Below are 24,983 nucleotides of genomic sequence, written 5' to 3'. Positions count from 1 at the left end.
AACTGCCTTCAAGTCTAGGTTTGGGTTCTGCTGGCAAATACCCTGCTCAGGCACCACGGAGTTTTGCCAAGTTCCAGCCCTTCACAGAAAAGGGGTCGCAGAGAGGGAGGGGCAGACAGAATGTTCCTTCACTCTCCCCTGCCCACCCAGGCCTCCGGAGCCAGCTGCGGGGGAGAGCAGCTCGTCAGGAGAGAAAGGTGCAGGCAGCCTGTGAACTTATGGGGACATGGGGACAATCGGGGCTGTGGGTGGCAGCAAACAAGGGCTTCTCTTGTTTCTCCCAACCAAGGGAAAGGTGTCGCCAGCTGCAAGCCCCAGGGCCGAGGGGACAAAGGGTCAGCTCCACCCAGGGCAGCCAGGAGCCGCCCTCTGAGCCAGGCTGGGTGACCAGGGTATTCTGTCTTGACTGACAGGCCCTCCATTTCTGAATCCCCCCAGCCCGTGAGGGCCCCTCCAGCCAGGCCCTGTGCCACAGGCAAACACTTCCTCTTATGGACCGTTTCCCTGGCAGAAAACGGGATTTGACTGTGCCTGCCTCCCAGGCTGGTTGGGAGATCAAAACATCGAACTCGTTCAAGGCAGGCTTCTGGAACTCCGCACAGCCACCATTTGGGGCCTGAGCTCTTTGTCGCGGGGGACTGTCCCCTGCACGGTAGGGTGCTTTGCAGTACCCTTGGCCTCCACCCACCACCTCCATTGCCCTGTGACAACCAGTAATGTGTCCAGACTTTGCCAATTGTCTCCTGGGGAGCAAAGTGCTCGAAAATCACTGATTTAAAGCATTTCCTAGAGCCTAGAACATAGTAGGTGATCTGTCCCTGAAGTTAGGCAACATCAAGACCTTTACCAATATCATCGGTTATTAGCACATCTGTTTATAGATGAGAAAACAGAGGCACAGAGAGGTTAAGTAACTGGCCTAAGATGACACAGCATATTAAAAAGCCAGGATTTGAACCCAGCCAGCCAAACCCCAGCTCCCATCTATCATGCTTGACCACCCACATTAGTTCCTGTCTTCAGCGAGCTCCCTGAGATTTCCAAACTCCTACTCGGGTCAGGATGACATTATCTCTCTTTTAGGCAGGTTTTCCTGATGCCTCTGACAATACCCAACCTCATCACTTCCTTCCCCCTTCGCCTCCACTGAACCATGAAGGAGTGTGCGCCTTCAATAAGGCAGACCAAGGGTCAAATGCCAGCCCCACTACTCATTCAATGACCTTGAGGTGCTGGGCAAGTGGCTTCCCTTCCCAGCCTGGACCTTTCCATCTATAGATCAGATCTATCACCCCTGCATCACACGCTGTGGCTAAGAACACAGACTCCAGAGCTAGAACGCCAGGGTCTGAATCCCAGCTCTGCCGCTTCCAAGCCTTGGGCATTCGGACAAGTGACTAAACCATTCTGTGCCTCAGTGTTCCCATCTGTGAATGTGGACAGTAACAGCACCTGCCCCGCAGAGCCATGGTGAGCAAAATGAGCTAGCAAGCCTGAGTGCTTTGAATGGTGCCTGGCACATCATACGCACTGGGAGGTGTTGGCTATGGCTCTTAGGAGCCTCTCGGGGAGCAGAGAAGGGGGCATGAATAAGGCATGTGGCCCAGGACATCAACAATCTTGAATTCACTTCCTACAGCCTCCCAGGGACTCCAGCACATTCCCGTAAGACAGCTTAATATGCTTGAAATCAAATCCCCATCTTGCCCCTGACTGCTGGTAAGGACCCATGCAGGAGAGTGGAGCAAAAGGGACAGAGGGACAAGACAGACGCTGGGCCTGTGGCCCCCTCGGGCCTTTTCCTACTTCTTTATCAGCTGGGGATCGCTGTTCTGTCCCATGTGTCAGTGCTTCCCTCCACCCAACAACACAGGCTCCTCCCCACTGGTTGCCCCTCACCTGTAAATTTCAGGGACAAGTAGCAGAGCCAAGAGCCTTGTACCCCCAGTATGCAGATAAGAGCAACAGCCAGGCTCCTTGATCGAGCATCTCCCATGCGTCAGACCCTTTCAAGTCTTCCCAGCAGGTAGGTTTCAGGATGCCCACTTTGCAGGTGAGAAAATCAAGGCTCAGGGGAGGGAAGTGACTTGCCAGGACGTGCTTTGAGCTGTGGCCTGGTGTGTCTCTTCTCCCATGCATCTCAGCTGGAGAGAGGGGCTCGGGAGCATGTGGGCAACTCGTTCCAGGCCCCAGCCAGGTCTGGCTTTGCTAAGGTGCTGACTTTGTGTCTTCAAGGTCTGGCCAGGGCGGGGGGGGGGGGGTCCGAAAATCCTGCTCATCAGTCCAGAGGGCCAGAGGGCGCTGTCCTGTTGAGTCTGGTCAGGAAACGATCTCGCTCCCTGCTGCATCACCAGGAATCACATCGGCCTGTTTACACACCTGGCAGGAGCTCCAGGCAAGCGGAAAGTTGGCTGGGCCTCAGAGGAGCGGCGCCGAGGCCAAGGGGCCTGTGTGGGCAATGGGTCAGACCTGGCCAGAGAGCATGTAGGGGCACAGATGAAGGTTCTGGGACCGTCTGGCTGGGAAAGTCTGGGGAAGTCTCTCCAGGCCCTCTCTGGGCCTCAGTCCTCCCAACTGGAAAAGGGAGAGCTGGAAGTACGATTCCAGCTCAAACCTTCCACAATGGGGAAGCAGTCTGGGCTTTTGAAAGTGTGTGTCTTCTAAATCAGGGCCACCCAAGTTCAAGTCCAAATTCATTCACTCACTTGTTTACTGAGTACCTATCACGTGTCAGACGCTGTCCTAGGCACAGGAAGGGAGGCTGTGGGGAACAAGCGATGCCCCGACATTGCCCACTGCCTACTTGGGGAGGCAGACAGTGAACAAATAATGGCCATTTCAGATTGGGATGAATTCCATGAAGGAAATAAAACAGGAGGCTGGTTTAGAGAGTATTTGGTGGGGTAAGGAGGACAAGTATTCTTAAGAAAGGGTAGTCAGGGAGGACTCCTCAGAAGAGATACAATTAGGGCTAAGACTTCAATGACCAGAAGGATCCAGCTGTGGAAGATCAGCAGCAAGAGCAGCCCAGGCAGAGAGAACAGCAAATGCAAAGGCCCTGAGGCAGGAAGAAGGTTGGTAGACTTGAAGAACCAAAAGAAGACCTGTGAGGCTCGATCACGGTGAGGGAAGAATATGGAAGACTGAATCAAGCGTGTGTTCTAATTTCTGAATTTGATGCTCTGATATCCTGGGACCTTGATAACTCTGGAAGGTCAGCCGCTACCCAGGCTAGCTAGTTCCTAGAGATAGTAAAAACTCAAGGTATTTTTCCAATGTAAACCACCAATCCAGAGCCCACACCCCCAACCACCTCTTTTGTTGGGCTCTTTCACTCCAGGCCACAATCCATCCTCCTGCCTCAATCACTGAGAGCCAGGTACCAGACACCTAGGGACAGCCTCTGTCCTAGAGCTCATGGAAATTATTTGCACCAGCCAACCCTATGACTGCTTACCCTGACCTGCCAGATAGTGATAAAGACCATGACAAAAGGTAAAGCAAGGAAAGGAACAGAGTGTAAAAGATTTTTTTTTACCTCTCTGTTAGGGTGGTCAGGGAGGCCTTTGAGGATGGTGGTCTTTAAGCATTGATGAATGAAGTGAGAAAGCAAGCCTGGCAGATATCTGGGGAAACAGCAGTTCAGACAGAGGGAACAGCAAGTGCAAAGATCCTGGGGTGAGAGCAAATTTGAGATATATAAGAAAGAGGCAAGGTCAGTATGAGAGCAGAGGGAGCAAGGGGGCAGAGCTCCCAGTAAGTGATCAATAAATATTCGCTGCTAATAATCTTCAATGAGGGCCAACTGGGATCTGAGCAGAAGCAAGGGAGCTTGACTTCGGATTTCCCTTACCCTTTATCTAGAAGTTAGGCTCAGGGATTAAAAATCGCTAGATAAAACATGATGGCTGGAAGCCTGAAATGGGTATCAGTGGACAAAGATAGAGGGGTGAAGGCGCTCTCCTGCCCACTCTGCCACTCCCCCACGCCTCAGGCAACTCACTTCCTTCTCTGGACCTTGGTTCCCTCTTCGTGGAAGTTGATCTAGAATGAGCCTCCAGTTCTAAGCACTGTGACAGGCTCCAATAGTAGCAGCTGACATTTACTGAGTGCTTACTACAGGACAGCACTTGGCAAAGTGCCTTAGGCATACGAACGCACTTCAGTAGGATTAGACCCAATCTCCAGATGAGTAAACTGAGGCTTAGGACTGGCCATTTCAATGTAGCTCATTCCACCAAACACCACAAGCAACTCTCCTTTCCACCCACAGCTAGCTTCAAAGATCCCTCCAGGGAAAAAAAGAAAATGTGTAAAGGATAGACTGCAAAAGAAATAAAATTTATGTGCATCTAAGACGTAGCTTTTGCCAATTTTTGCAATAAACCTGTTCTTGATCACAAAATCCCAGAAGGAAAGGTCTATGAATAAATCCTTTTTATCAGACGGGGGACCGTTTCAGAGAGCTTCATGAAGACACTGGATTCTTTCCTCCCTCTCATCCCTTCCAGATCAAAGCCTCAGTTTGATAGTAACTTGTCTTTTACACCTCTCTTGAGCATTTGCCTCCCTAGACAACACAGAAAGGGAAGACCTCAGGCCCTTGGCTTCAAGCAGGCAGCAGTGTGTGGCCAGAATCAACCAACATTGGATATTTGTTTATTGCTGCTTTTCTTCTATTAGTCATTTGTGATCCTGGTTTTCATACATGGTCTGTGTATTAAATTTTCTCATTAAGTCATTGTATTTAAGTGTTTTGAAAAGGAGGGGAGAGTAGCAAGGCAGTAATGATGTAAAAAAAAAAAAAAGGGGGAGGGCATGATAGGAATATAATTAAGTAATACTGAGCAGAGTAAGGGGATCTGGTAAAAATGCTGTGGGCAGTATTTGGATGATGGAAACTAAACAGACTGTAGTCCATTTTAGGGGTTCCCTGTCTGAGCTCTTCGGGTTCAATGAGATAATACACGTTTAAAACACTAGGAAGGTACTCGATCTACAAGGCTGGATCTGGGGGGGTTTCTGGGAAGCCCCTTTTAAGGGAAGACTCAGGGTCTCCAAGAACCTTGGCCACCCTGTCTTCCAAAACCCAGGACAAGGAGAAGTGACCAACACAATGCTTAGTAGCTGTGTGACTTCAGGAACATTACCTAACTTCTCTGTGCTTTTTTCTCCTCATCTGTAATAATGGGGATAATCATTATTCCCTTTTCCTAAGGCTGATGTGAAAAGTAAATAAACTAAAATTTGAAAACCATGTAAGACAACATAGGCTAAATGGGAAAACAATTTTTAACAGGAATTATTATTATTATTATAAACTCACACTACGTTTGGCCCCATACAGGACAATTTCCATATGTTTTCCTAATTAAGTCTCATAAAGCCCTTGGGAAAGGTGTGAGTCCTCGCTTCACAAATGAAGGAACAGAGGCTCAGAAATGCAAAGCTGCCCATCTCAGAGTTTCAGAGCCAAGATCAAAATGCAGGCCTTCTCAGTGCTATGGCCCATGCTCTACCCATCCTTTGATTTCTCTGGATCTCCGTTGCCCAGGTACAGCACAGGAGAGGTGAAGCACATCTTTGGCACTGAATTTAAAAGTAGGAAGTTATGGCACAGGCACTATATATGATTTCACAGGGCCCGAATGATAACCAGGGAAAAAGATGATCTTGTGGTCATGTTATCAGTGAAGCAACTAGAGATCAGAGAAGTAAAATGCCTTACCCAAGGTCCCAGAGCAAGTATGTGAAATGAGAATCCAGTTCTGATTCTAAAGACTCAAAACTGGGAATGAAATGATCAATTTCCTCATCACCCACCTAAATCCCACCCACCCAAGAATTAAGCAAAAGCAAAAAAGTGGGCCTCTGACCATCTAGGTGTACTACCGTCCCCTTAAAAGATCCGCTACCCCAGAACCAGTCTGCTGCTAGCAGCAAATTAGGAAAGGGGATCTTTCTCAGGCAGATCCAGCACTGCAACAGGATACACAGTTGGGCAGATGGTGTGCAGGTTGGTTCAATCTCCTCTTGCCCACTCAAGCCGCCTTGTGCAGTCCACAGCCTGTGCAACACCCTGTAGCATTCCCACCTAGACTATCCCCCCAATCCCTCTTCTTCAAAGCATCCTTAGAGTCATCTATAAGTACCCATCTTGGCCACATGGTCAGTCTGGTTACATTTGCTTTCAGTGGGTGTGGGTGCAAGGTGGGAAAGGGGCAAGACTTCCCTGCAAACAGTTAGGGAGCTGGTGCTCATTTACAAGCTGCTTTGACAGTCTCATCTACCTCTACCAGCTGCCCAAGGCCAGTCTCCTAACTTCCATCTTCCAGGATGGCTATTCTTGGAAAACTTGGAGATGATCCCTCCAGCAGCATCTGGACTTCCTACTGGTGTCCAGCACCCTCGTAGCAAGAGCTGGAATCTCCAGTGGCACTGGAAATTGCAATCACTGCATTCTAGAAATACATCCCACTCCTTTTCATCTCTGCTGATAGCATTCTGTTCCAAGCCAGGAGGACATAATGTAAGGATTGTCCCCCTCCACCCACCTCCACCACTTCTATCTGCTCTTCGAATTAACCCCGATCTCCCCACAGACTGGCTCACCAGTCGCCAGGGGACAGGTGCACGACGGCCAACCCTGCTGATCACACAGATTCCTAGAACATCAGAGACATCACCAAGCTGGAAAGCCAGGACCCAGTGAGGGACAAAAGGCAAATGCCCAGGCAGCTCCATTGTCTTTCCTGATCTGACACCTGGAAAGCTTTGGGGAACCCATACGTACGAAATAACTTCAATTGGTGGTTCCAGAATTTCTGTATGAGAGAGGCTTCGAAGTGACAATTTGATATTGTGGGTGGGAGTGGACACTGAGGATACCTGCCTTGAAGCTACATTTGTACGGCAAACACACATTTTTGTTAGCTCACCGGGCTTTGTTTGGGAGGTTATCACAGGGTTGATACTGGTTAAGATTACCAAAAAAAAATTGGAAGCTTCATTTGCAGAGCACACCCACTCTTTGCTTTAAATGTATGTCCCAAATCAATAAAAACAGCAACGTTTTCTGTTCAATGTTCTCTAAGGATGCCGCGATTCATATCGTAAATCAGATTTAGAAACATGTCCATTGTTAATATCCAAGAATATAATAATTATATATCTATATATAATTTGTGTATAAATAAAATACAGGGTGAGGCTTTGAGTATGCTGATAGAGATTTCTGAGGGAGGTTTAAGATCCCCCAAGAAGGGGCACCTGGGTGGCTCAGTGGTTAAGCCTCTGCCTTTGGCTCAGGTCATGATCTCAGGGTCCTGGGATCGAGCCCCGAATCAGGCTCCCTCTCTGCCTACTTGTGATCTCTCTGTCAAATAAATAAAATCTTTTTTAAAAAATCCCCCAAGGGGGCACCTGGGTGGCTCAGTGGGTTAAAGCCTCTGCCTTCAGCTCGGGTCATGATCCCAGGGTCCTGGAATCAAGCCCCACATCCGGCTCTCTGCTTAGTGGGGAGCCTGCTTCCTCCTCTCTCTCTGCCTACTTGTGACCTGTTTGTCAAATGAATAAATAAAATCTTAAAAAAAAAAAATCCCCCAAGAAGCCAGACCTGAGGGAGCCCACACTCATCATGCACTTAAATGAGGTAGTGACATCCAAGGCCACACAAAGGGTCCCCACGGGGATCTGCAGGGAACCAGGAGAGGTTCTTAGTTATAACCAAGGAAAGAGTATCAAGTGCAATGATTCTAAGTTGGAGCCCTGCATCCTGACTCCGTACCGGCTATGTGACCCTGGGCAAGTCACATAACCTCCCTGATGTCCATTTCCTCCCCTGGTCAGTAGGGAGGCTCATGGCAGCTGTCTCCCTGGTTCTGTGCACATTATACAGGATGAGGCCAAGGTTCTTCACATGGTGCCTGGCACATAGTAAGAGTTAAGCATTCAGTAAAACCGCTTACTCATCAGGCTCACCACCATCGCAGAAAGCTTGAGGCACGTTTCCGGGGCCCGCTGGGTTTCGGGTGGAAGTGGATTCACAGTAACACTAACGAAACTTAAGCTTCAGAGCCCCTCCCAAGCCCTGAAATGAATTTTCTATTTGTAAATCTGTGTACCTTTTCTTGAAAAGCGCCCCTCAAATACTACATGCTTCGGGCCCTCTAACACTTGGATCTGCCCCTGATCTAGCAGATCTTGCTAGAGGGTGAGCAGAGAGAAGCTTGAGAAGGACCCTGCTGAGGAGAGAGACGCTGTAAGTTCTGTCTTTTCTTGCTCCACCCAGGACCTCACAAACCCACCCAGCCTCTACCTGTGATGCTCCACAAAATGAGGCAACTCCCTCGCTCAACCCTTCACCTCGATTCTCAAACACCAGCACCATGATGGCCCCACACCACAGACAAGGAAAGTGAGACCCAAAGAAGAAAGGAGGTTGGTCCAAGGTCCTGAGGTCAGCACCCGGCTGGGAATGGGATGGTTTTGAAAAGTGACCTTACCCTTATTCTGGCATTTCTTGTTTCTCTCTTCAAAGTCAAAAAAGTCTAAGAGCCTGGATCATTCCACACCAGAAAACTTGTTTGTACGTTAGCCCTGGGTCTCTTTGGCACCAGCTGGTATCACCTTCTTACTCTCTGTGCCCAACGAGGGACCCTTCCTCCAGGCAGCCCTCTCTGGATCCCAGTTCCCCTGGTCTCTGCTGGTGGGTGCTGGATAACGTACCGCTACATTACACCCTCTCTCTGCTTTTCTTTTTTATGAACATTGACTATCACGTTGATAAGTAGTAGAGCAACTTTCTGGAGGTGGAAGCCTTGTCCTATGCCCTCCCATGATGCCCCAGGTGGGCTGGGCACCCGTGAGGGACCCAATAGGGACCCGTGACACCATCTTCTCCCAGCCCCCTTTGGTGTTGACTTTCACCAGGACATTCCTGACCTCGATCTGCAGCCTTTGGTCGAGGGATTTACTTTGAGAGTGTAGAAACAGCTCAAATTCTGGATTCCGACAAGCCAGGGACTGGATCCCTACTCAGCTGCTTGCTGTGTGATTCTGGGCAAGTCACTTCATCTCTCTGAGCCTCCCTTGTCTTCTCTGGAAAATGAGATGAATAACCTTCACCCCCTCACCCCTCCCCCATCCTGGAGCCTGGAAAGGATGGAATAAAATTATGTCCACAGGGCAAAGCTTCACGGCCTGGCTCCTGGTGACGGTTCCTCAAACCTTGGCTGTTCCCATTAGACCGAGGGCCTGGAATAAAACAGGCCAGTGTGTCGTCCAGCCAGTGTGTCGTAGGCACTAACCGTGTACAGCTTAGTTCTAAACGATTTGCATATATTGCCTCATTTAATATTTACCACAGCCCAATGGGTTGACAGTCCCGTTTCCACCATTTTCACATTTAAGCGAAATGAAGTTCAGAGTTCTGTGACTTGCCCCGGTGGGCGTTCGTTACGCATTGCTTGTGATTATCAAGTGAAATGTTGCACGCAGCGCCCAGCGCAGGGTTAGAGCTCATCAAAGAGGATAAAGTCCCTCCAACACTAGTGAGAACATCCCGGGCTCCAAGACGCCGCTGGGAAAGGGTTAGAGGGGGCAGGGTGCAGGGGAGAAGGTTGAGGGTCGAGGGGCGGTCTGGGACCTCAGCAGCCTCCCGCTTTGGAGGCGGGGGAAGAGAGGGTCCTGCTCTCAGCGCGGCCCTTCAGGTGGCAGAACGGTGGGGGGCTCCCGGGAGGAGGAGGCGTTACCTTGGGCGGGAGGGCGAAGACCACCGGCAGCAGCGCGAGCGGCGCGAACAGCAGCACCAGCAGCCGCCGCGCGCTCCACACCTTCTTGGCCACTGTCGCCAGCGCTGCCATCTGCGCGATCCGCCGGCGGAACGGGCCGGCCCGGGACTGCCCGCGCCTGGTTCCCCGCGCCGGCTTAAAGCCAGGGGGAGGATCCGGGGAGGGGACTGCGCTCGGGAACCCGCCCTCTCCCTGCTCCTCCCGGAGGAAAAGGGTGGTGCCTACGCCCCCGGGATTGGGGGGCGGGGGTGGAGAAGGCCGGGAGAGTTAGGGAGCGTCAGGCACAAGAACGAGGAACGGACTCCAGTCCTTGGGTTTAACCCGCGGCCACCCGCTGAACCTTTCCTCGCTGCTCCTGACTTGCCCCGGGGAAGGATGTGTAATGACAATGGGAGGATTGTTAGAATCACCTGGGTCTGCGATTGTTAGAATCACCTGACTCTGCGCCTTCTAGCCTTGAGCGACGTTCTGGCCTTGAGCGAAGGCCTTGGAGCGTCAGTTTACTCATCCACAAAGTGGGGGTGATGATGATGGGCTCTACCAGACCAGGGGTCTGTTGGGCAGTTTCAATGGAATGGCGCACTTATGCCCAGCACAGCGCCTGGCACTGAGCGAGCCCTCACTGGGAGTCGCCCTTGCTGTTGATTTTGTTCCTCCTTCCTTCCAGGGTGGGTGAGTCACCCGCAGGCGGGAGCCTGGAGGCATCTATTGCTTCCTCCTGGGTGAAAGCACAGGAGTACAGCTGCTGAGTGATAGATAGGGTAGTTGCATCCTTAGTTTTTAAAGAAACTGCCAAACTATTCTCCAGAGCGTCTGTACGTTTTACATTTCCATTAAAAACGAATAAGTGATCCAATTTTTCCACGTCTTTGCCAGCATTTAGTGTTCTCCCTATTTTTGATTTTAGCCATTCTGATAGAGGTGTAGCAGTATCTCACTGCGGCTTGAATATTTATTTTCCTGGTGACTGATGATGTCGAACGTTTTTCATGTGCTTATTTGCCATCTGCATATCCTCTTCCGGAATCATCTTTTCCTGCTGTTTGCTCGCTTTCTAATTGGACTGTTTGTTCTATGCTGTTGAGTTTTGAGAGTGATTTTTATATTCTAGACACAAGATGTGGATTGCAAATATTTTCCCCCAGGCTATAGTTTGTCTTTTCATCCTTTCAACAAAGCCTTTCGCAGAGCAAACATGGTAAGGGGTGACAGGAGACAAGGATCCTCATATTAGCCTAGGAGGACAGAAGTCCCAGCCCCATCCAGCACTTGCGCTATCATCACCCCGGGAAGGAAGCTGGGACACACTGTGACAGCCTGGTGAGGATAGAAGTCAAGTCTCCCCACTCAGCCTATGCTGGTGGGTGCAAGGTCACAGTTTTCTTCCGTGGTGTTCAGCTGGAGTAGAGAAGGCTTGTCTGAAAATGGTCTCGCTAGGCTGATTTTTCCTGGTGCTTCTGCTGTAGAGTGCAGGCTTATGTCAGGGTTTTCTGGAGCCTCTTGTTGGCATTTCTGGTTGCCTGCTTCTTCCATGTCAAAGATACAGTAGGCGAAAAGAAAACCCAATAGACTCATCAATGGGTTGTTCCTTGGGTCCCAAGTCATCTCTTCCCTTTCTAGAGTCTGTTCGATGAGTACTGTACAGGATTTTCAGTTGACCTCAGCAAGAAGTATAGAGAAAATTATGTCTACTCCATCTATCCAGAGGTGGAAGCCCCTCTGTTCTTATTTTATGATTTCCCATGTGGGTCGTGCTGGCCATGATTCCTTTAAATCCCTAGGGCAAGTTATTTCCCAATGGGAAATAAGCTGTGATGAAACTTTCTCCAGCGTCCTTTCAATCTGGGCACCTGACCTTGATCCAGACCAATAACCGGCTTCATCAAAGGTTCCAGCCAGGTTAGTGGTGGGTGACCTCGGATGGAGAGTGAGGCCCTGCAGGGAGCACTTTGGACAGTTGAAGCCTGGGTGTGGGTGGATAGTTTTCCAAATCGGAGAAGGTATTCCTGGGGATTTGGGCCAACTGACATCAGAGAAGCACAGATTCCCCAAAGCATGAGCGGAGGCAGTTGGGATCAGGGTATATTGCACCCAGGGCCCCTGGACTGGCTTCCTTGTTCTGGAAGGAGCTAAGAGATTGAGAGGGTAGTATTTAGTATTGGAGCAGAAGTTTCAGTCCTGTGGCTCAAATGGGTTAATAATAATAAAATAACAAGCACATATACTGCACTCCAATGTGGGAGGCACTGTCTTCAGCACTTTACATGTTTTAACTCATTTAATTTGTACAATAATCTGTTTTCATTACCTTTTTGAGTCTGTCACCCTGCACAGACAAAGCCACAATCCAATTCTGGCCAGACCGCTTGACTTCTTGTGCAACCGTAGACAAGACCTTGAACTCCAATGGGCCTGTTTCCTTATCTGAAATGGACACAAGGAGAGCATGTAGCTCACAGGGATGCTGGGAGAATTCATGAGTGAGGCCGGAGCCCACTACTTGCACATAGTTAAGTGCTAAGCAATTGACAACAATTATGGTCATTCCACTCGTGGCAGATTTTATTTTCCCAGGATAGGATCAATATCTACCTTCCATCATACATAGGCTTCCATATGCTCCTCTTAAATGTGGACTGACACTCTTCCCGCAGAGAGCGGGGGTTGGGGCGGGGAGGCCTGTTCCCACATCTTAAAAGCAAGGGAGGGCTCGTGCCGTACCAACCAACAGAACACTGCAGGACTCCTGATGTTCTGGGATCTCGAGGGCTCAGCCATAAAGGCGGTACGCCTTCTGCTTGGTTCCCTCACTCTTGGGACTCTCATCTGCGGAACCCAACCACCATATTTGAATTTCAGACTAAACCAGGCACAAAACCCACAGAAAGCAAGGCTTTTAACAAGCCACCGGCTACAACTAACCAGCCTAAGAGCAAATGAGCCTTCAGATGATTCCAGCCCCCAGCCTTTGGGTCCTCTAGCTGATGTCCCAGACATGGTGGAACAGAAACCAAACAGCCCCAAGCTGCCCGGTCCAAATGTCTGACCCACAGGATCGTGAGCATAACAAATAGTTGTTATATGTCATTAAGCTTTGGAGCAATTTGTTACATGGCAATGGAGAACTATGACCGCCACCATTATTTTTCTCACCCAGAGTGAGCACTTAGGGGTGAAGTAGGAGAAGGAGTCAAACTCAGAGGAAGTCAGTGGTGGAGATCAGCCAGGACTTGCATGGGCTGAATCTTTCAAGAAGAGCTCCTTATAGGAAGGGCTGTCCACACAACACGAGGCCCCTAGTTGGATGACTTAGCATCTATGCGTCCTACAGGAAGCTGGTGCCGCCCAGGATGGACCCATTAACTCCCTTTCTTTCTTTCTTCCCCCTTCACACTGAGAGAGAAGTAGGATATGGGAAGGAATTCTTAAAGAACTTCCATAGTTGATGGATGGTTTGACTATTTATTTTCATACACTCCTAGGCTTGCCTGTTAGACAGATGAGAAAACTGAAGCTCAGGGAGATTAAGACATTTGCCCAAGGTCACACGGCTAGTGCACGATGGAGCTAAAATTCCCGTGATACACACCACCCTTCCTCTTCCCCATTTTTATAATTACTATTATATTTAAACATTTTATTTATTACTTGAGAGAGAGAGAGCATGCACGAGCAGGGGAAGGGTGAGAGGCAGAGGAAGACAAGACTCTAAAGCAGACTCCATGCTGAGTATGGAACCCGATACAGGGCTTGATTTCACAACCCTGAGATCACGTCCTGAGCCAAAACCAAGAGTTGAACACTTAACTGACTGAGCCACCCAGGTGCCCCTCCCTGTTTTTAAAGCAAAATAATAACTTATGTAAAGTGTGCATACATACTGGTTATATGATACTGATTATAGTCACCAGCCCAGGTTTTCCTTTCTAAAGATTTTATTTATTTATTTGAGAGACAGCGAGAGAGAGCACGAGGGGTAGAGGGACAGAGGGAGAAGCAGACTCGCCGCTGAGCAGGGGGCCTGATGTGGGGCTCGACCCCAGGACCCCGAGATCACGACCGGAGCCCAAGGCAGATGTTTCACTGACTGAGACACCCAGGCGCCCCTACCGGCCCAGGTTTTAAGGGCTTTCTATGTGCCAAGCACTGTGCCGAGCACTTATGTGAGTGAAAAGCCCTGCCTAGTTCTTTGACCCTAAGTCCTAGCTGATTTCCCCTCGATTGCTGCATCCCTTCCTCTTTGTGACTTTCTTCCTGCTCCCTGAACATGCTGAGTTCTTGGCATGGACCACTCCCTCTGCCTGGATGTTCTTCCCACCCCCACCCCCAACACACACCCCGCCCGCCGTCCCATCTCAGTGGCCTGCCTCTTCCTTCTCTCACTCAAGTCTCAACTCAAACATCACCTCTTTCAAGGACCCTCCCCAACTACCTAATCCACTGGAACATGACCTTCCTCAACTCTGCATCACGCACTCTGTATAAAATCCTCCGAGGGCTTTCCTTCACAGTGTGGGTCATTGTTTGAAGTGATTCCCCACTTGATTAAACTCCATGAGAACAAGGAGTCCCAACTATTCCCTGCCATACTCCCAGTGCCTGGAACAGTACTGGGAACATAGCAGACATCCAATCAGTCCTGAAAGATGGAACATGCCTTAAATCTTTGGACTTTATTATGAACATCAACCAAAATCATATCATTCATTCATGAGTATTAATTGAGCACCTACCATTATCTGGTATCATTCTGGGTGCTAGGGCTTTTGCAGTGACCAACCAAGACAAAAGTCTCGGGTCTCGTAGAGCTTTCATTTTATTAGCTCTATAATAAGATAAATGAGTGGGATATATCCCATATCCCATAGGTGCTAGGAAGAAAAATAAAGCCCGGGAAGGGGAGAGTAGTTTTCCACTCCCCCTGCACAGAAGGGGAGAACTCAGTGCCTTCCGTCCTGCCCCCCGGGGCTGAGCCCTGTACCACTGTCAGCATCTCTCAGTGTGACATTTTGGTCAGGCCACTAGAGCTCCAAGAGCAATATTGGCTTTGAAGCCAGTCCTGGCAGGTGGGCCTCAGGCTGGGGTTGGGATTAGTTACCCCTTTTAGTTCTCTGGCTGGGTTTGAGTCACTCAGCCTCTCAGGGCCTTTCCTCTCTATGGGGGAGGGGGCAGGCCCAGAGTCCCCCGACCAGGGATTGCATCTAACTGTGGGTTCTGGGCCATCCTCTAACCTTCTGTAACCCAGGCAGGAGAATGGAGGTTTACAAACATGAGGAGGCCTTTGATCGGCACCAAACCCCCAGGGTTCTCAATGTTTTTTGTTCCAAGCCGCAGGCCAGGACCATAGTCCGCTTTGCCTCCAGCAGGGAAGACTGTGGGTAGGTGGTGTGTGTGTGTGTGTGTGTGTGTTTGCGGTAGTGGGAGGAGGGCTCCATGATTTTCTTTCACAAGCAGGCTGTTGCTCGCATGCACGAGGGGATTCAGTTCAACTCAGCCAATGTTTACAGAGCACCTCCTACCTTCCAGGCACCGTTCTACACAGGGACCAGTCCAACCTTCCCTGCGATGAAGCCATTCGCATCAAATAAACGCCTGGACAAACAGAGGCTCTGTCCGAAGGGAATAAAGAGGGTTGCCTAGCAAAAGCCACTAGAGCCTGGCACTGTCTGGCACAATCTCTATCATTTATAAGCTGATGACTGGGCAAGTCGCTCAGCCTCTCTGAGACTCAACTTCCTCATCCATAAAATGGGTACAGTAACTGCTATTTCTGCCCTCTCAGCCTCTATCCCCTCCTTCTCAAGGACACCTTGATTTTCATTAGGGCTGTCGGAACGGCATCACCTGGGACTTGTCAGAAACGCAGGTGCTCAGCTCAGGCCCAGGCCTTTGGCTTTGGAAACACTGGGGTTGGGGCGGGCAGTGTGGGGGAAGGGCACCTGTGTATCTTGGGCTTCTAAGTGGAGCAAATGATGCTTTATTATCACTGCCTGTTTGTTGGTTCTAAAAATAGCGTTAATAGGTTCTATAATAATAACAACAATTGCTAGTGGTTGCGAAGTGCCAGGCAGAGAATGGCCTCACCCACACTCCTGTCCTTCCAGGGCTGGCCCGCCAATGACTGTGTAATGGGAGATTAGGAGGGCCCGTTCATCTCAGCGCAATTTGGGGCATCTCTGCACGGCCACTGTAGGCCAGGAGCTCCCCGTGGGCTCAGCTGAGGCCGTGGTTGGGTCTGCTTCCTGGTGGCCCTTCTCCCCCTGCCCTCCCCGACCTTCTTCCCTTCCCTTCTGTGAAGGATGACCCCCAAGCGCACACCTTAGTAAACCTCCCAAGGGCTACACTGCATCTCAGAGGCTGCTTCCTGGGCATTCAGACCCGTGACAACGCTCACTCCAAGGGCAGGCATCACTGTCGGCCCTTCTTACAGATGAGAACACTGAGGCTCCGAGAGGTGCGGTGCGGGGCTCCCATGTCATGTGGCCGGTGAGCAAGGAGGCATGGGATTGGAAGCCATCGGGTCTCTGCTTAGGGAAGTGGCATAAACCAGCTTTACAAAGATGCTTCTGGCTGCTGAGTGGCGAAGAATATGGGAGGGGGGCAGGGCAGAAGCAGGGGGAGCAGCGGGGAGACCATGGATGACAGCAGCACCCGGAGAGGGGAAGGGGCTCCGGAGGGGAGCTGGGCTTCGTCATCACTGTAGCTTCTTCAGGATCCAGCACAGAGCCGGACGCAGCCAAGGTGCTCTGTACGTACCCAGTGAATGAGTGAGTGGAGAAGCGAGAGAATGGATACCAAAATTAAGGCCGGACGGAACTAGACACCCGCATGCAGCCTGAGTGATTGGCACGGCGCCGGCTGTCTAGGGCTTCCCAGCTAAGGTGCTGAGTGGGTAAATGAGCCAAGTTCCAGGTAGGGAGAGAGGAGGAGAGCACAGGAGAGGAAGGGGAAGCCAGTGACTGACCTTGTCGCTGCGGAGAAGCTTCCCTCCCCTTCCATCCTGCTCCGTCCCCGCTCCTGTCCCCTCCCTTCTCGGTCCCTCTTTCTCTCTCCTCCCTCCCTCCCGAGGATGGAAGGGAAGGAAGCTTCGTCCCACCGACCATGACGGTCCCTGGCGACCTCTGCTGGCAAACAGAGACACTCCTCTGGGCTCGAAGAAGGCCAATGCCGTCCTTTGGAGGGGGCAGCGCCCTGAATTCAGGACACAGGTGGAAAGTTCTAGTGCCCTTGTCAGCTGGGTTCTCACAGCCAGGGGCAGCCAGGTTAGGACCAGGATGAGATAAGTGAGGCTCTCACTAGGGCACACATTTAAGGGGGCACCTAAAAACTCAGTCATCAAGACATATATTTTAATGTAGTATTTAAAAGAACAGCTCAGCTAACTGTGGCCCACAAGCCGGTTGCCTGGTTTTGTAAAGAAACTGCATTGGAACCAGGATCAGGATCAGGGCTGACTTTCTCGGTCACGGCCGAGATGATACCCACGTGCCTTCACTGGTGCTGCTCCCGGATCCTCGAACCAGCAAGAACATGCCTGCTGGTGCAGGGCACAAAGTGCCGGCTGTCTGCACGAGGACTTTGAGGAATCTGGAATTGCTGAGGGTTGCTGGGCCCTTTGTGAGATCCTAAACCAGGGACAGAATCCACTGCTCACCTCGGAATGACTGATAATTCCTTATTTCCCATCATGGGCCTGGGCTGAGAACACAGACAGACCTTCTCCCAGAACATGTATGATTTCTCCAGTAGCCCCCTTTCCCTCAGTGCTTGCAAAGATCACTTTAACTCCTCTACTGCTCAGGCTGCCTCCACGGCCACTGGCCGCAACGTCACATGCGCCACTACGCTCTGAGGCCTCCACCCCAGACCACCGATGTCACTGACCTGGCCCGCTAGCTGTGAAGCCTTCTCCCTCGTTTCTCGATTCCCCTTTTGCCCCCTAAGCCCTTTTCCTATCAATGTAATCCTTTCAAAACATAAGTGAGATGCCTCCCTTTTAAATCCTCCAGGTCGCCCTGAGAATAAAACCCGCGCTGCTTACCAGGCCCTGCGCCTTCTGGTCTTTCCTACGTTTCCGATCTCACTTCCTGTTCCTCCTCTGCTCTGCTCGCTGCAAACGCAAACCGGCCACCCTTCCGACATCAGTTTGTTCCCTAGGGGAGTAAAAGCCAGCGGCATGTCCCCTCTGTAGCTCCAGGGCCTGGCACACACTGAGCCCTAGGAACCTGTGGGCCAATTACAGCTGCACATGTGTTCTCCCCCCGGGCAGATATGAGGCTTATTAGCCTTACAGTACTCGTGAGGCAAAGGGAATGAGCCCTCGCATTGACTGAAATAATCGAAAAAATTACTCCCAGCCCCGAGGGCCCCTTAAGTTTGTTGAAAATGTTATATAATGTTATGTTGTATAATGAAAATGTTACATAGTGCCAATTATTATATATTAGATATATATTGTGTCTATTATAATATAAAGATAAAAATATAAGCAATAAATATTATAACATGTGTATAATATAAAAATCATAATAATATCATATCCAGCATTTCATTTCTTAAATTATCAGTGAAGAGCACATGGGCTTAGGAGCCGGGCCCAAGTACTCTCTGCTACTGTGACGTCTTGGACAAGTTCTCCCCTTCCTGAGCCCATCTCTCCATCCACAGACTGGGTATAATACCCAGTCTTAAGAGTTGTTTGAGATCCAATATGAACACTCCTGGCAGAGTATCTGACGAGCAGTAAACAGGCAGTGACATGAGCGCTCGTCTCTACTAGTCACCACTGCCCAGGAAGGGAAGTTTTCACTCACCCCTGGGTATCTTCCTCAGCACAGGGCTACCAAGGTGAAGGAAACACAGTCCAGGACCCACGGGAATGCTCACTCCCCGCGCACCCCAGAATCCCACAGGACACTGGCCACACAGAAGGCACTCAAAGTCTATTTGCTAGCAAGAGTTGACAAGGAGGAAAGGTATTTTACTGTACTTCCCCACAGCCACACACCTTGGGGAAGAAACAGAGACCTGGCAGGGTTGTTTTTTGGTTTTTGTTTTTTTTTAAGATCTTATTTATAAGATAGAGATCACAAGTAGGCAGAGAGGCAGGCAGAGAGAGGGGGGAAGCAGGCTCCCTGCTGACCAGAGAGCCAGATGCGGGGCTCCATCCCAGGACCCTGGGATCATGACCTGAGCCAAAGGCAGAGGCTTAACCCACTGAGCCACCCAGGTGCCCCCTACCTGGCAGGGTTTTAAGCGTCAGCTAGTTGGTGGGATTTTGCATCTTCGCTCAGTTTTCCTGCCACTTCCCTAGAACCAGGCTGTACCAAACTTCAGTCCTTCCCAAGCCACACCACGTCTTTTGTTCTGTGTACTTATTACCTGTGATATAAATCAACTCGCTTCTTTCCCTATATAAACTAAAAGGAACTTTATATCGATCACTGGTCTTCATTAGGAGGTAACCATAAAAATACAGAACTAAACTAAAAACAATGCTGTATAAAGTTACATAAATTTCAGCTGCCTGAAAGCTATGAACCTGCCTTTTTTTAACAAGACAAGTTAAGCAGTATTTTTCCTCTTTCTGTACTATGACCCTCAAAAAAGAAATATATTTACATCAAAAGTCGGCATATACCTTGTCTATATACCTTTGAAATAATTTTTTTTTAATTAACACCTAAAGTATTATTTGTTTCAGGGGTACAGGTCTGTGATTCATCAGTCTTACACAATGCACGGCGCTCACCATAGCACATGCCCCCCCCAGTGTCCATCACCTGCCACCCCGTCCCTCCTACCCCTGCTCCCCTCCAGCAACCCTCAGTTTGCTTCCCAAGACTCAGTCTCTTAGGTCTGTCTCCCTCTCCAGTATCATCTTGTGAAACAAATTTTTTAAAACAGTACTTACACGTCATGCACTCTGATACTCCCTAGTCTATGAATCTACTTCATTTTTAAAATGCGGGCGGCATCCCACTACATTGGTTTCCAGAGGACTATGCCATGTACCCAATAGAAAATGCTGGATTGGAGGGCTGAGAGAGACATCCATCACCAGCTGAGGCTTTGTCCTCGTCCCACCCAAAGGACTGAAAAGCAAATAACGTTTTCCCTGTGTGGTTCGATGTTCTGCAATGCCATGCCTACGTACCCAGCATACACGTGGCACCGCTGGAGGAAGCCTGTCCTAGATCTCTTCCAGATACCCAATTCTGCCTAGAGCATGTCTTCTGTACACAGTAAGCTGTTGAGAACAGTCAACGGCCGATGATAATGACACTTAACAAGCATGATCACAGACAGCGCTTAAAAATATCTCTACACCTTTATTTAAGTCTAATCTCATCATACTCAGAGCACTCCTTCAAGTTCACTTTGACATAAATGGCCCAAGTGTCCACACTTGTCAAGCAGGCTCTTCTACCCGACCATGGACCTCTTTCTTCCTCTCAGGCGCACTTCATCTAATTTTTTTAGCACTGGCCTGGACTTTTTGGAGAAGGTGGAGTAGCTCTTCAGAAAGGCTTCAAACACAGTCTCCGTATTGGGGTGGGTACTGAGGAAGGCTTTCTCTAGCACGTAGAGATCAACCCCCTTATCTTCAGGAAGTGCTGAAACGAAACTGAGTCCAAAGTCTATAAGCACGATGTTCAGCTGCTCCACGGGGGGTTTCAGGAGCATGTTCGAAGTGGTGAGATCACCATGAATGAGGTCTTCATCGTGCATTCGAGCCAAAACCTGCCCGACTGTCCTGGCTAAGCCAAGGAGGCTCTGAGGAGTTTTTTCAGTCTCCATAGTAGACTGAATATAATCTCGAACAGTCACTGAGCCTTCGATTTCTTCCATGTATAAGCAGTTGGACGCATAGTCTACGAAAAAGACAACGGGAGCACATATCCCTGCAATCAAGACAGAAATGGTTATTGGATTAGATTCTTTCTTAATGTTAAGTTTAATTTTCAAGGATTGAGCCAGACTTTTACAGTGCACATCTGCTTATTTCAGGGAAAAAAAAAAAAAAAAAACGATTTAGGAAAGCTGCAGAACAGTACAACGTAAGTAAGAAGTTTCCCCTGTTCATGCCCTGCAGGATTGTGCCTTAAGCCACCCCACAGCTTAGTTTAGTGGTGCCAAAGTGCCTTCCTCCTTTCCACTCTTTATGATTGGATTTCATCTGTCATACTTATCCCCTAAACAAAACAAAACAAAATAAAACAAAGAGCCAAAAGGGTAGGCTTAGTCAGAGTGTGTTCTACCTCAAAAGGACACAAACGGACCAAACAGTGTTGGCTGAAAGATTCACCTTTGCAGTTAGAAAGGATGGGTTCAAATCCTGCCTCCCTTCCTGATTAGTTGTATAACCTAAAAGTCACACCAATTCTCTTAGCTTGTTTCTGATTCTAGAACATGAGAATGATCCTTCCAAGAATTCAAAGAACTCATCACATTCAAAGATTCAGTGAGTATTTATTTGACAATCAGGCCCAGCACACTATTCTAGATACTGAAGACTTATCAGTGAGGATACAGCAGGAACCAAAGCAGCTATGATCCCTCCTTAATGGAGGGATCATTCTAGAGAGGGTGAACACAGAAAACAGGAACACACAAATAACTTCATTCAATCCACCCAAGGGCAGAGATATGTCTGTTTGTCCTTACCGAATTTCCTCCAGCTCTCCCACTACCTAACAATGTTCTGGTGGAAAGCAGCTGCCTCAAGAATATTAATGAAAGAAAGAAAGGATATGTAAAAGTCAAAAGCCAGTGTTTCTGAGTCAGAGCTTATGGGCTGAGAGCCTGACAGCCTGACTGGGTCACTCACGAGCTCTGTAACCTTGGGCAGTTACCTTCCCTCTCTGAGCCTCAGTTTCCCATCTGAGGACAAGGCGTACTGTGACGGAGTACAACGGTTTTAATGAAAAAGTAACAAACGATTTAATGAAACCTAAAAAGGGCCGAGCTCTATGGACCAGCCATACATCCAAACATACTGGGACTCCCATGTACAGGTGAGGAAACCGAGGGCGAGGTTAAATAATTTGCTGAAAGCCTGCAAGAAGCAGCGCTGTCGGTATTTGAACGCAGAGAGCCTCGCTCCACCGCAAGAATCTGTAATTACATCTAAGAAGAAATGAATGAGGGCGCCTGGGTGGCTCAGTCGGTTAAGCAGCTGCCTTCCCACGGGCTGGGGGATCCCAGGATCTCAAGATCGAGTCCCGCGTGGGGCTCCCTGCTCAGCGGAGAGCCTGCCTCTCCCTCTCCCTCTGCCTGCTTGTGCTCTTTCTCTCTCTCTCTCTGTCAAATAAAATCTCTTAAAAAATAATCATGAATGGGGAGATAATGATCGAACACTGAACGGGTACAAACGGGGAAACCAAGGCTCGGGGGATGCTCCCCGTCAGGGGCAGCAGACCTAGGAACTGAACCAGGAGCCACGGCTCCAGCACAAATGGTTCCCCCTGCTAGAAAACGCAGGTCCTCAAGAACCAAAGAATGACTAACGAGAGAGATGAAAGGACGGCATTTCGCAGCAGAAGTTCACGCAGAGGATAAAAAAGGAAACTGAGGCAAAACGGGGCGCGGCGCTCGGGGGAGACCCTCGCCCGCGTCCCCGGGGCCCCCAGGCCTCCGGGCCCCCCAGGCCTCCGGGCCGGGCCGCCTCACCTGCGCGGCGGCAGCGGAGCAGCGCCCGGGCCTCCTGCACGGTTCGCCGCCGGCCGAGCCGCGCCTCCAGCGCCGGATGCCGGTAGCCCTTGGGGAAGCGGTGCTTCACCACGGCCGCGCGGCCTTGGAAGTGGCCGCGGAACACGCGCGCCTCGGCGCCCTGCTTCACCAGCTCCAGGCCGCTCAAGAACCGGCTGCTCCGCTCCCGAGCTGCGGCCAGCGCCTCGGCCTCCGGTGCCGGGTCCTCGTTCTTCCCGGCAATAGCACCCGCCCCGGCGGCCGCCATGACGGAGCCCCGGCGCCGCCGCTCGGGGCCCGTCGGCTCTCCCCGGAAACTCCCGGCGATGTTCGGTTCGCTCCGTAAGCCTTCGGACCTCTTCGGCCACTCCAATGCCGGCACTTCCGCCTGTGGAAATGGCCCCGCCTCCCACATCTTCGGCTATCTCCGTAAGTCCTCGGCAACTCTCGGTCAGAAACTCTTCTTGGCCCTCCTGGGCTCTCTCCTGCAGGGTTGAGTCTGATGGTTGGCCTTGGTGGCCTCGCCTCCCAGTTCTTTGTCTCCTTCCGGAAATAGTTTACTAATGGACTCTAAAGAGCGTGCTAGTTTGGGGGGTAAATTATATGGTCACCCTATGGGTGTTAGAGTGGCGGCGGGGTGTGGGTAGTGGTACAGTCTTAAATAAGGTGGTTAAGAAGGCTTCTGCGAAAAGAGAAAGCTTCTGTGGACAGGTGACGTTTGAGCGTGGTTGGGTGGGTGAGTGGGTGCCTGGAAGAAGAGTATTCCAGGCAGGAGGTCTAGCAAGTGCAAAGGCCCTGGGAGAGAAGTGTGCCTGGCATGTTTGGGGAAGAGCAAGTCTCTGTGCTTTAGTTTCTCATCTAAAAATAAGATTGTAAATAATATCCATCAGGGAGGTTTTGTCAGGATTAAATGAGGAACCAGGGATAAAACACATAGAACTACGCCAGGCATATGAGAAGTATTCCGTAGATGAAAGCTGTTATTCTTTATGGAGGGCTTAATACAAGAGCCATTAAAAGTAGGCTCCCAGCATCCAACCAGTCTTCAGGGGGACGGGCCTCCCTACAGGGCGGTGCCCCAGGGGGACACCAGAGCCACAACGCACTGTAGAAGACCCTCCCTTCCCCCATTCTTGGCTGCCAGTGCTCAGAGACAGGAGCGAGGCGGTTTGTGTGGCTAACAGCAAGAACCCTGACTTGTACCACCACTGAACGGCTGGGTGTTTGGGGACTGCGTTAGTTAGGCTGCAGGATAAGCTGCTATGAAAAGTGACCTCAGATAGTGGCTTAATTATGAGAGATCTTTCTTTCTTACGTAAAAGTATGGACCTGGCATCCTCAACTTGGTTGCTCCCTTCTCGGAATCTAGTCCAGTTGCCCCCGCCACCTCGCTGGCAAGAAGAGGGATGAGATTTGCGACAGTTGGCTAAGAACTCGATCCAGAGTTCCACAAGTCACTTCCACTCACATCCTATTGGCCAGAACTCAGTCACACGGCCCATGAAGCTAAGAAGGAAGCTGGAAAACCTATTCTTTTTCTTTTTTTTTTTAAGTCTTTTTTTTCTTTTTCTTTTTCTTTTTTTTAAGATTTAATGACTTATTTTTTTGACAGAGAGATCCCAAGTAGGCAGAGAGGCAGGCAGAGAGAGAGGGGGAAGCAGGCTCCGTGCTGAGCAAAGAGCCCAATGCGGGGCTTGATCCCAGGACCCTGAGATCATGACCTGAGCCAAGGCAGAGGCTTTAACACACTGAGCCACCCAGGCGCCCCTGGAAAACCTATTCTTTAGCAGGGCAGTCATGAACTCAGCTACAGCTTCGGGAAAATATCACTAAAAGGAAGTAGTGGAGGAATTATAATGGGACAATTAGTGGACTGCCACGGTTTTGATATTTTAAGCGGCAAATAGCAGTTTTGTCAATTAAATAGCTTATTTAGGATAAATAATAATCTCATTTATTATCCAACAGAACAAAACTATAAGAAGTAAGGGGTCCCGAGTGTTCTTCAGTCACTTTATGATTTTCAGGACCCAAGGTCTTTCCGTCTTTTTATCTTTATGTGTGTATTCATCCCCTTCGTCAGCCTCAGCTTTGGCCCCTATGCTTGTCATCTTATGGTCGCAAGACGGCCACCAAAGTTCCACACGTGTTAGGAGAACACAAAATCATCTGGCCAAAGAGGAGGGGGCTGCATCCCATACACTTCTCTTGATTTGGGAGAAAACCCCTTGCTGGAAGTCCCTCGTCTCCCACCCACCAAGCTTCCTACACAGGACGTTGGCCACAAATGGTCCATGCGTCTTTGCTTTAGCTGCCGAGGCAGCTGGAAAAGTGAGAATCTGGCATTTTGGGCCTGTACAGACAGACACCTGCTCTGGAAGCAAGGAGGAAGGGAGCCAGGCGTCGTCACTGGGGAGGCAGCCTCAAGTCCCTGATGCACCGTGTGATGGAGAAACGAGCATCATATCTTTAAGGTTCAGATTTCTAGTTTTACCATGAGAA

General features: G+C 50.0%; 2 protein-coding genes across 3 annotated transcripts in view; both read right to left on the bottom strand.

The window, feature by feature from the left end:
- SLC13A3 (solute carrier family 13 member 3) overlaps positions 1–9,926 on the bottom strand; it is a 69,082-nt gene extending 59,156 nt beyond the window's left edge. The window contains exon 1 of one of the 2 annotated variants that reach the window (XM_032350457.1): positions 9,753–9,926. In XM_032350457.1, coding sequence (XP_032206348.1) covers positions 9,753–9,863 — 111 coding nt within the window. In that variant the 5' untranslated portion in view covers positions 9,864–9,926. Of the gene's footprint in view, positions 1–1,899; positions 2,193–9,752 lie in introns of those variants that run through there. The other variant, XM_032350459.1, reaches the window with a different exon arrangement.
- Positions 9,927–20,102: 10,176 nt separating this feature from the next.
- Positions 20,103–22,830, bottom strand: TP53RK (TP53 regulating kinase). The gene is made up of 2 exons (XM_032350461.1): positions 22,464–22,830; positions 20,103–20,695 (listed from the first exon to the last, which is right to left on the bottom strand). Exons 1-2 carry the CDS (start codon positions 22,747–22,749, stop codon positions 20,217–20,219), a joined length of 765 nt encoding a protein of 254 aa, XP_032206352.1. The 5' UTR covers positions 22,750–22,830; the 3' UTR covers positions 20,103–20,216.
- Between the last annotated feature and the right edge of the window lie 2,153 nt (positions 22,831–24,983).

Source organism: Mustela erminea, chromosome 7 (genome assembly GCF_009829155.1).
Source record: "Mustela erminea isolate mMusErm1 chromosome 7, mMusErm1.Pri, whole genome shotgun sequence".
Classification (NCBI taxonomy): Eukaryota; Metazoa; Chordata; class Mammalia; order Carnivora; family Mustelidae; genus Mustela; species Mustela erminea.
The sequence above is the reverse complement of the archived record's forward strand: the minus strand, read 5'-3'. Positions and strand labels throughout refer to the sequence as shown.

Coding starts and splice junctions, on each gene's coding strand:
- TP53RK (XM_032350461.1), bottom strand. CDS start 22,749: ATGGCGGCCGCCGGGGCGGGTGCTATTGCCGGGAAGAACGAGGACCCG. Junction 20,696..22,463: donor GCTCCGCTGCCGCCGCGCAG/GTGAGGCGGCCC, acceptor TCTTGATTGCAG/GGATATGTGCTCCCGTTGTC.